The 12173-nt window shown below is 34.9% G+C and overlaps 1 protein-coding gene across 2 annotated transcripts in view; it reads left to right on the top strand.

Annotated features, from left to right (window-relative positions):
* Positions 1-12173, top strand: part of LOC144964945 (spatacsin-like) — a 55654-nt gene that overhangs the window by 36812 nt on the left and 6669 nt on the right. Inside the window, exons 34-41 of one of the 2 annotated variants that reach the window (XM_078899754.1) lie at positions 1067-1193; positions 2294-2451; positions 3282-3419; positions 3925-3994; positions 4360-4536; positions 5898-6040; positions 6852-6959; positions 7437-7457. In XM_078899754.1, coding sequence (XP_078755880.1) covers positions 1067-1193; positions 2294-2451; positions 3282-3419; positions 3925-3994; positions 4360-4536; positions 5898-6040; positions 6852-6959; positions 7437-7457 — 942 coding nt within the window. The remainder of the gene's footprint in view (positions 1-1066; positions 1194-2293; positions 2452-3281; positions 3420-3924; positions 3995-4359; positions 4537-5897; positions 6041-6851; positions 6960-7436; positions 7458-12173) is intronic. The other variant, XM_078899755.1, reaches the window with a different exon arrangement.

Below are 12173 nucleotides of genomic sequence, written 5' to 3'. Positions count from 1 at the left end.
TCCAAACTCTGTTCAAAGATGTGAATGCAGCCTGTGCCTTTCCTATCCGTGCTTACACCTCTGCTTCCGTGCCTCCATCCTTGTCAATTATACTCCCGAGATAGCAGAAAGTGTCTATATCTTCGAGTTCCTGATCTTTTACTTTTATCTGCTCCCTTTGACACATACCTATCCTTAAGACCTTTGACTTTGCAGGGTGAATTCTTAGACCAAATTTTGAAATAAAAAATTCGAAATTCTTACTCAACACGAAAGTGTCGCCGAATTCAGTTGTAAAAATGTCCACCTCTAGTATTTATATCAAGGTATATTCTGTCTCTCTTAAAATAATCTGGACTGGATTTTTAAATTCTCATGTTTTTTATAATTTTTCTCCCTGGAGAATTTCATGATATTAACACAAGCAATATGACCAATCTGAGAGTCTTAGAATATAATTTGTGACAGATCTCTGTAGACTTTCAATTCATTTCCTAATGCCTTATTATTGTAGTGCATCAGGGCTGAATTAAGCATAACTGTAATTACTAATAATCCTGTTTCTTGATTGTAATAGGGATTATTAACTAAATTTGAAAGTATGTATGATGGAGATGATTGTGTAATGATGTCTTAACTCTCTATTTAACAACCAATATCAGGATTTTTCCCAAAATATCACACCCAACCAACACAAACTTTTTTTTTTTCACTCAAACACATTTCTTTTCCATAAAAGGAGCTCTACAACAAAGTGTCAAGTTTTTACAACTGCAACAAAGATTTTTCTTTAAATTTTGTAATGTACAAAAGTAATTAGAATGAAAGTATATTGGCTGTATGTTAAATAAAATGTGACGATTTTCCTAACTTTGGGAAGGGGAGAGTTAAATAAAGTGCGTGGTTCGGAAAAAAAATCCTGATTTTTAGAAAGCCTTAACTTTTTTTATTAGTAGGTTGGCAGCTTTGAAAATGTGAATATGATCAAGTGCAGACAAAGCTAGAATCCTGACCATTTTCAATTTTTGATTGTAAACGAAAATCAAATATGCAAATCAATCCGGTCTTCCTGCATTTATCTCTACAGACGTGCATAGCATTGGCTTGTGGCAAAAATACAATAGATAACATTGAACCAGCAATGAGAAGATTGGTGGCCAAAATGACGTTGAAAAGAAGACTCAGCTCAATCAATAGAGCCAGGTCATTCAGCTGTAAGTACTGTCTTGTCTTTGCTCTTATTTCCCTAGTTTCTCATAATGCTACAAACATTTTACTAACAACAAGATATGGATTGAGTAGAAAAGTGCCAGAAGACAATAGAGAATAAAAATTTTTTTCGCGGCGGTGGTGGGGTTTGAACCTGCGACCTTATTGGTACGACAACTCCGCCTGGCAGGTGAGAGCGTGGCTCTACCGTGTGAGCTATCCACGAACACAAAAATATTCGTTTCAAACCCAAAGTCATTTCTAGATCCCTCTCTCACCCACTTCTTGAGATCGCCGATTCGTTCGCCACCATCGCGAAGTAATTTTGACCAGCAGTTAAGCTTAATAGCCAATATTCTCATCACAAACATATAACATAGAAACGATTGAGACATTGAGTATGCTCCGGTGTATGGGGTGAATTTTTAATTCAGAAAAGTGAGTGGAGCAGGCACTTATGTTGGTAACAACAAGATATGGATTGAGTAGAAAAGTGCCAGAAGACAATAGAGAATAAAAATTTTTCTTAACCCCACCACCGCCGCGAAAAAAATTTTTATTCTCTATTGTCTTCTGGCACTTTTCTACTCAATCCATATCTTGTTGTTACCAACATAAGTGCCTGCTCCACTCACTTTTCTGAATTAAACATTTTACTGTGCTTTTTTAGTGTCACTATACGTTAAATCTTTTGGTATCAGTGGATATCTGATAAGTAGTTGTTCAGAGCAAAGAGGCCCCTTGAACCAGAGTTTATCCCATTTTCTGTAGCATAAAACAGGCAGTTGCAATTGCTTGCCTTTTACTCTTTGGATAGTACACTTGTCCACCCATTAACACGGCATAATGGACAGATGGGTCAATTTATTATGGAGATGAAAAGTGGAAGACATTTGTAAGAATTTTATTTTTTTAAAGCACAAATATAGTGATTCCATAGCATGACTACTATGGTGAGAGCGCTTTTACATTTTTATCCTAATCTCTCTCTTCCCCCCCCCCCCCCCCCCCCCCCCCCCCTATTATTTTTGCTGTAAATATTGTTTTTGATAGAAGTGTTTTTATTTATGAAGTATTTGACAAGCTTATTTCACACATCAATTAGCTTGCAGTCTAGACAGCATGGCCTCCAATGCCAGTGATGAGTTGTCCACTTCAAGCAAAGTACAGGAAACCATCAAGGTCATGGAGAAATTATGTGAACACTGTTGCAAAGGGAGACAAGTGTGTCGCAGAATCATAACCTGTTTCAAAATAGCTGAGGTTGGTTTTTATTATAGAAAATTATCAGTAATAAGTAAAAGAGTATATTGGTTTGGGGGTATTATTTTAGTTTTTAAACTTCAAACAGGGTCTAGACTGTTTGTTATCTTTGTTTGGGAGTCATATTTTAAGATTTTAATTTTGCATGGAGGAATGTAAGGAGATTTAAGATTTAAATTATATGTTTATGACAAGTATTTAACTCGCGATGGAAAGGGAATTGAAAATTCTACTAAAACTAAAAATGTGCACTACTTTATTTACAGCCAGCCATATTGCATACTTGCCAACCCTTCCACTTTTGGTGGAATCATTCATATTTTCATTCTTCCTTTTCCACAATTCCGCCATTGTGTCTAAAATTCAGATTTTCAAAATTACTGCTGATGAAGGTAAGAAGAATAAAATGAAAGTTTTATTCTCTATTGTCTTCTGGCACTTTTCTACTCACTTCATTTTCTGTTATTATCATCATAAGTGCCTGCTCCACCTACTTTTCTGAAATAAAATTAAAGAGGTGATAATTCAGGGAGCTGGCCCTGGTGTAAGCAAGATCTGAAAGAGTTTGTATGAAACAGTGCCAGACAATCCAGATTGAAAAATACAAGGAAAACAAAAAAATCTGCTTGCCTTGACCGTTTTTGTTATATTTTCCAAACCTGCTTTATCTGGCACTACATACACTGTCATACAGAATTTTTCAGATCTTTATTTAAGAAGGGACGTTAAGACAAACTTATAAGATGTTTATAATGAAAATGTTTATTTTTTAAAAATCCCAGCTGTTATGTGAAATCATCCAAAGTGTCTGTACCTTATCTTTCTAACAGATTCTTGAATTATCATACCAAGAGATCGTCCAAGTTGAGGAGTTTGAAACACTTCATCGACTTCTCATAGCTAATCACATGGATAAATTTTTCCTGGCCAAAGAGTTTCTTTCCACAAGTGGTCTTTTGGATGAGGAGGTCAGGAAGCACATGATACTATTTATAATTATCATAGACATATGAAAAAGTAAAATATTCAACCTTTGCCATTTCTTTGTGTTGAAAGGGGATGCTGTCAGATGGATGTATCATTCTGTAAGGGATATTTTCTTTGTAAATCATCTCTCTATTATATGCTAGATGATTTTGAGTGGTCCCCCTCTCGGTAATTGTCCTGTATTGCTCTTGGATCTACCTCTGATGTCTATTTAGCTCATCTCCTTTGCCTTATTTCTGTTTTAAGTGCCCAATTGATATACATCTAAACATTTTGAATATTCTATCTCATTTTACTGGTGCTGAAAGGACCCTAAAGTGTTGCAAGCACTGTAAAACTCTTAAAAGCAAGCAAATAAACCAAATACCCCCCCCCCCTCCCTGGTGATATTCCTTGATTTGGCACATATTAATTGGTTACTTTCTTTATTCATGTCTTCAGTCTTTAAAAAATTATCTAGTTCATCTATTTTTCATCTCTTTTTAGGTTACAGAGTTTTTGGCTGGTCTGATTTTAGAGACCCTCAAGGCTATTGTATCAAGAAATGTTGACACAGGTAAATTGCTATATGGTTCTGTCCTCTCCGTTTCATCACACTCTGCACGCAACCCCATTACCACCACCACCAGCACCACCTTTCCGCTACAATAATAAAGTAATGGTTCACTCAGTATTGGTTTTGCTTGTATGTAAATGAATTTGAAGAAAAACTGTCAGAATCTGCACCTTACTCGAAAAATCAAATGATGAAAGAATGACAACTGATGCCTGTACTTTGAAATTGAGTGATATACGGCCGGCTTTTGTCCTGGTATACTATTTTTTAAGTTGTGTTGTCGAGAGATATGCTTATTTTAAATTTTGAAGTTATAAATATATGTATATAAGAAATATAATTGTTGTTTTGTTGGTTTTTTTTAGAATCAGCCACCGAAAGAGACCTTAATTCAGTAAAGCCATTACTGAAGACATCAGATGGAATGGAAGTGTTCAGTCAATTCATCAAATTGAGTGAGAATGACTCCTTGCTTGGTGATAAGATTCTGCATGCTGTAGCATCAATGGTCCCAGAGGATGGCAATGAGATAGCTCCTTCTGGTGAGGCCTTAACAATTCGACTTGTTTCATCAATAGCAGATTGAGATATAGAGCATGTGAAAATATTTCTTTTACTTGTTTAATTAGTAGCAGACTATAGTATAGAGGATGTGAAAAGATTCTTTATTCCACCCGGACATTTATGCAATAATTCTTTTGAATGAGGATGTTTGATTTTGATTAAATTTCTATATTTTATGAAAACAGTATGTGGTGATAAAGATATTCCGATAAAGAGAGGAAGAAGAAAAAAGATGTAATCCAACCTCATACCTCCATCCTTTTCTTGAATGTAGCCATTAGGCCCACAGAGCTGGAGTTTATTCCAGTTTCTTTAGCATGAAACAAACAATAGAAATTGCTTGTTACCCTTTGGATAGTATGTTAGTCTTATCACATTCTGCTTTCCACCAGATCTAATAGCCATGAAGATAGGATAAATCATCATGATTGATTACGACATACTGATTATATTACCTTGCCTACATTTACATAAAATAAACAACAATAGTCGAATGGAAGCTTCATTTGAATTTAAAAAAACAGAAAATGTGAATGCTTCAGGTTTCCCCTTTTTCAACGAAACACGATGAATGAAACACTTTAACTTTAATGTTTAGTTGACAAAGGGGAAACCCGAAACATCCAAATCATTTGTCTTTGTTAACTGAATGGAAGCTTCCATTCCATTTCACTATTGCAATTTATTTCTTCAAGCTTCAAGCATTAATATCTACATTTACATGTTGATGCAACCCTCATCAGTTACCATGGTATGGTTTTTGTAACAAAATATGCAAATGTGTCAATTAAACAATCCGATATTTTTTGCCTCAGAAAAAAAAAAAAAAAATCAACCATCTGATATCCAATATCTTTTACATAGAGATATGCAATTGACACAATAAATTCTGTAACTGCACATCTATAAAACAAAAGTAATTAACAAAAATCAATGGAACAGCTTCAAAAAAGGAAATAAAGAAGGAATTAAACTCTGTTACGTTGCAACCCTTCTTCAGCCAACAACAAAAAACAGTAAAGACATAAATACATTACTAAATTCCAGATAGATGACAGAGATAATTTTTACATCCTCTATTGGAATTTAGTAATGTATTTATGTCTTTATGGTTTTTTGTTGTTGGCTGAGGAAGGGTTTTGAGCCCGACTTGTTCTGTGTTTGGTATTTTGTTCTTTTTTGAAGCTGTTATATTCATTTTTGTTTATTACTTTTTACAGTCCACAGCTTCTAACAGCCTATTATCATTTCATCTGTAAAACGTAACAGAGTTTATTTCCTTCTTAATGCCTGATCCTAATTTTTTTCATTCATTGTGTTTTTGCCATTGCATATCCAGTGCTGACCATCCAGACAGAAATGATTATCTTGTCCCACGACTGTTACACCAACGCCTCCAACATGGAAGGCATCTCTCATGTACTGAGGGCTGCCAGGGTGTGCTGTCAGTGTCTCGCCCAGGCAGGGGAGTTTTCTCTTATGGTGAGTCAGTGATGTTTTATTTCTCCAATTCATGGAAATTTCCCATTGTACATACATCTACAGCTGAAATGAAATCCAAGAATATTTTCATTTTATATTAACATATACGGAGGAACAGATTGTTAAATAAGTATACATAATGTCAGGGGGTCCCGATAGCTCAGTTGGTAGAGCACTCGCTTCACACACAAAGGAACCAAGATTGATCCTGTGTGCAGTCGAGATTTTTTCTGACCCCACTGTCCACTCAGCAGTGAATTGGGAGCTGAGTATTTTAGATTTGGCGGAAAGTACTTTGCGATAGACTAGCCTCCTTTCCAAAGGATAGCAAGCAATTGCTATTGTCCATTTCATAGAAACCGGGTTAAACTCCGGCTCCATGGGCCCAATGGTTGTGAAGGACTACAGAGATTCATCATGTCAAACTTATCAAAATGTTACTGCTTGAAGCTGGAAGAAATGAATAACAACAGTGAAATGGAAAGGAATCTTCCATTTATCTTTCATTGTCAATTAAAATGAAGCCTTCATTCCATTTGACTATTGTTATTTATAATGTAAAATTCTATAACAAACTTCCAAAGTTCTTTTTTTTTAAAGAGATTATTTCCATTTTCCACGATTCTTAATCTTCAATTATTAAAAGCAACTCTGTTAAATTTCAATTACTGTGGACATCAACAGGAATGCTAATTTTGAGTGAGTATTGGTTTTTATAAAGTGGAAGGTTCCTCCTTGGATTTAAAAGAAAGGGGAAAAAAACAAAACAACTGAAACTGTCAATTTAACAAGTTTGATCTCATATTTTCAGATTCGACTCTTGACTGGAGTTGGCAGATACAGTGAAATGCAATATGTCTTCCATTTGCTTCAGCAGCATCACCAATTTGAATTACTGCTTAGGAAAGGAATGGATCGGGTGAGATTCTTTCTATTATCTCTTATAACAAGTTAAAGTCTCAGATGTAGGTTGTAGATTGTTGCAGTGGAAAACTGAAATATTTGCTAAGGATACAGCGTCTAAATATTCTCTGGAGAGACTTTTAGTTCTTGTCTCATTTTTTTTCCCTATTGATGTGAGCAGACAAATCAGTCTGAGTGGTCTTTTTATTTGATCAATGGCTGACGGTGAGCCATACCATGTTTGTCCGAGCTTGAATCTTATGTTATGGAATGGATTAAACTCTTCCAGACAAAATGGCGGGTTCACTTTCTTGCCAGTGTTTATTATCAGATTGAAGTTTGACTGGAATCAAATGAAAACAGGAAATGCCCCAGGTTAATAAAATTATCTGTCGTGACTAGTTTGCTATGCTTGTTAAAATGCCATTAACTCCTTTGATGCACATTCAATTGTTAAAATAGACTTCGGTTTTCTCATCGTTTTAATCCACAGTCCATCATGTACACAGTCAAGGTGAAAATATGATAATAAGTCCCACATCAATTTTGCAGTTGCATCCCTTGGCTTATTTTCTGGATAAGATGTTGAAAACAAATGATAAAGAGGAAACTTCTTATCAAATTCTTGCCGCATGATATAATTTGAAACAAATATTATTTTACTTTCCTCAAATTGATCCTTATACCCATGAGTCTATATAGATGTATTGTGCTTATATAATCATTCTTTGATATTAGATTGAAGGCCACCAAATCCATTAGCAGACAGCATCAATTGGAATCTAAGAGTCTTTTAATACCAAATCTCTCTGCATCTGCCCTGTAATATTGACCTTCATTGTGAAGACATTGACATTTTTTACAATACAATTTGGATGCTTGAAGATAAAAATAAATAGGTAGATAGATGTATATTTTGGTTTGGAGATGAAAAGGTGGCTTTGCTGGAACATTAAGTGTGAGAGGAGATTGTGAAGGTTTCTGCATTTCGAGCTGATTGATATATGATTTCTTCAGAAAGTTTGTTCCAGTCTGTAGTCATTCTTGGATAGAAAATTAATAAATAAGTGACTGTAATAGTAATAGAGAATTAATAGAACAAGCAAATGAAACAGTTGAGCTACTTTGTTCTTTTTTATCTCCTTAATAATTGTCGAGATTTTTTTTTTCTTCACTAAATTTGTCCTGTATCCAGAGTAGACAGCTATCGTATATCAGGAATGTTTAAATTTTGGGGATCTGCTCACTTCTCGCACCCTGCTTTCCCTTATGCATTTTCTAATAAGAAGAGAAAGTAACATTCTAGTACAGACTTTTAATGTTAAAATCAGCTGCGCTTAAACGGGTCCTAACAGATTTTTAATGTTGAAATCAGCTGTGTTTAAATGAGTGCAAACAGATTTTTAATGTTGAAATCAACTGTGCTTAAACGAATACAAACAGATTTTTTATGTTGAAATCAGCTGTGTTTAATTTATTCATATATCTTATTGTGTGTTCCATTTTTTTTCTCTCTCTAGTCATATCAAACTTATATCTTCCCGATAATATAGCAACCAATGATTTGGCTGCAGAAACTGAGCTTTGACTTGACAACAGCTTTTGAACATGGAATATGTGTGCTACCATGTTAGAGTAGAGTTGGGGAAATTTGACACTTGTCACACCCCTCTCTTTAAATGCAAATAACCCATCTTACCTATTATTGGATGAGTTCAAGTGTCACAACATCACTTTGATGCTCTTTTCATCTATTGTTTTTAATCCACAAGCAACATTTTGTACGTTAATATCATGACACAATTGTGTCATTCAACATCATAGCGCATCTGTCGTTCCGTTCACCTGATTCGTCTGAATTCCAACACCCACCATTCCAAATTCGTACTTTCACTCATTGTTGTTTTAAGCGTTTTTTCAGCTTAGATCTTTACTCTACAACATGTTACTTTGATATTGTCTGATTTAAACATTACTTTTGACATTCCAATCATTCGCAATAGTTTAAACTATTCGTTTACTTTTTATTTGGGGGCCCCAACGATATCACAGCTTTCGGGGGAAATTCGCCACTAGTATCAGGGAAATTCGCCGTTCTGATCAGAGAAGTTTGCCATTCTGTTTTGTCGAAATATTATTAATTAAACATTTAAAGCAGGTAATGATGCTATTTTGAGAGATAATTATTTAATAGATTTGTGATGCAGTATTTGGGTAGTGTTCATAGTGCATAAAATTTACATAATTAGGATAATAATGATTTTAGTACTTTTATTGGACTTAATGAACTCATTACTATATATAAATCATTTTTTTTAATATATTGATAGAATGAAATGGTGAGAAAATCAAAGAAAACCCAAAAAGGAAGCAAAAAAAAAATAAGAGAAAAATAGGATAGGATGGTTCAGCAAAACACAAGAAAAGATATTTTGTCATGTTTTCGCCTGCCATCATAATATCATTTCGTCATTTATAAAATTTGCCGTTGGTCATTAAATTATTTTTTTTTTTGCCATTTTAAATAAATAAAATATAGTAATTACAACAAAACAATATAAACAAGAGAAAACAAAATAATATCCAAAAAGTACATGAAATGCGTGATAAAAAGTGTTAAAATTGAGTAGCGAATTTCCTCAACAGTGGTGGCGAATTTCCCAGACGAGCATAACTTTTAAATGCGAAAATAACATATTACAAACAGAAACACTGAAACAAATCTAATAAAAACTTATCACTTATTGGCTGATTGTTTTGATGATCAGTTTCTATTTTAGAAAATAGACAACTTGAGACTGAAATAAGTAAAAGAAGTGGAGCGACCGCAGGGTGGCAAAGTCCGCGACTCTACCCTACCCATTATATAAGTGTATTGTTTGCATCCCTGCATTGCAATGACAGCATGTTTATGGCTTTATCCTATACTTGATTTTTGCTTTTGTTTGCTGTCCACACATCCATGGCTTCTTCCCATCATTTTAACAATTTTTTTTACTCCATACTTTTGAAAAAAAAAGAAGAAATACTGTATGATAACCAGTTGCAATAGTTTTGAAACATTCATTATACGGGAGGCATGAAAATAGAACTGCATAGAAGTAGAAAAATTCTTATAGCCATGCGGACATAGAAAAAAATTCAGTTTCTGTGGCTTGAAACAGACAGCGAAGTTGATTAGATTTTGAAAAAAGTACAAAGAAAATACATGGTCTGTTGTGCGACTATGTGGTCTTGTGGTATGACACTCGTTTTAAGATCGGAAGGTCCTGGGTTCGAGCCTCACTCAGCGCATAGTTGAGTCCTTGGAAAAGGTTCTTTACTCACATTCTCTCACCGTACTGATGTATAAAATGAGTACCTGGCCATTAACAGTGCTGTCACTGTCCGAAAAAAAAAAAGTAATATCGCCTAACAGGCGTCATGTCCCGTCCTACATGTTAAGTGTTGCTGTTGGCCAGTGACCCCTTGTAAAGCGCTATGAGCACGTTTAGTGGATATTGCCCTATATAAAAGCTCAATTTAATTTAAAGAAGGTTTAACATAGTAATATTAATTTTTGTGGAATGAAAGTCATTAGTTAGCTCAGTATTTTAGTCAGATAATTTTATTTAATGTTTTAAAGGCTTCCTTTTATACCCTTTAATCATGAGGGAACAATTTTTTTAATATTTGTAAAAAATAACAACAAAAAAAAGCTAGGGTGTTATTGATGTTCATTTCAGCAGGCATTGTGTCAGATTTTTAAAAAGAAGATATTGATGCATAGCCAAATTCTATGGAAAAAAAAAAATTAAAAGAATACACTCTAATCATAAATTGCAAAGATGAAATTATTGGATAAGAATGATAAAAGAATTCTTGCACTTTTGCATTTGACTTTTCAAACTCGTTCATAGCATGGTGCTTCTGAGGTTGTTCCAGCATGGTGCTTCCAAGGTTGTGCCATTGTTGTGCTTCCAAGGTTGTGCCACAGTGGTACTTCGGAGGTTATGTCAGTGTGGTGCTTCCAAAGTTGTGACACTGGGTGGGGATCCTGACCTCCCATAGTGGGCAGGGAGGTACATGCTGTTTTCTATCCCCCCATACCCGTTTTCCAATTGTTTCCTGTCATTGTCTTGGAATGAGATTACTTAGTTTTGTCCTGATTCTTTGCCAGAGTTCCTTGGCGGGGAGGGAAACAGTCGAATGCATAGTTATAGTTTTAGATGATATTTTTTTCCTTGTAAATCATCTCTCTGTTATGCATTGTATTATGTTTAGTTTACATATTATATTATATGATTGGTAAACATTTGAGTGTATTCCTCTTAGTTGGGACCTGTGCTTGTGTCTGGATGAGACTTTTAGGTAATCTCAAACTAAGTACTTTGACGGTGTGCTCTTGGAATCTACATCTGTTCCCTATTTGAATCAATTCCCCTTTGTCTTACCTTTTCTTTTGTGCTTTAGTTGTAATTCTAAAACTTTTTACTATCCCATTTTCTTCCTTTTTACTGGCGCTGATATGACCTTAATGTGTTGCAAGCGCCGTAAAACCCTTAAAAACAACAAACAAACAAAACAAAGTTGTGACAATACAGTGCTTCCAATGTCGTTCCATGGTTAAGAACTCCTCAATTTCAAACACAGGAGTGTAAAAATTCATATTTTTAAGATTTATTTATTTGGTCTAAGAGTTAATTGACTGCTTAATTTTAAGTGTTTGTTCTGGTGTGTGTATTTGTGTGTGTGCATGTGTATTTATGTTACCATGATAACAACTGTATGTCATCACCAGCATTATTTTTCAGTTGCTTTGTGCTTATTTTGGGTGTCCCGATAGCTCATTGGTAGAGCATTTGCTTCACATGCAAAGGGACCAAGATCAATCCCGGGTGCAGGCGAGACTTTTTCAGACCTCCCTGTCCACCCAGCGGTGATAAGGTAGCTGGTTCTGTTAGAGCTGACAGAAAGTGCTTTATGGTAGAATAGCGTCCTTATCCAAAGGATGACAAGCAATTGCTATTGTCTATTTCATGCTATAGAAATTGAGATAAACTGGCTCTATGGGTCTAATGACTCTGAAGGACTACTTTTTTAAAAAGTTGTTACTTATTTAAGCGTTTTTGTGGCCTAGTGGTATGACTCACTGCTTCTGACCCCGATTTGAGTGCTGCTGTGGGCAATGCAAAGTTGAGTCACAGGAAATAGAACTTTATTTACATTCTCTCACTATGCTCAGATGTAT

The sequence above is a fragment of the Berghia stephanieae genome, chromosome 2 (genome assembly GCF_034508935.2).
Source record: "Berghia stephanieae isolate SIO BIC M18660-M18661 chromosome 2, UCSD_Bste_1.3, whole genome shotgun sequence".
In the NCBI taxonomy this organism is placed as follows: Eukaryota; Metazoa; Mollusca; class Gastropoda; order Nudibranchia; family Aeolidiidae; genus Berghia; species Berghia stephanieae.
Note: the sequence above shows the minus strand (reverse complement) of the source record. Positions and strands in the feature narration are given on the sequence as shown.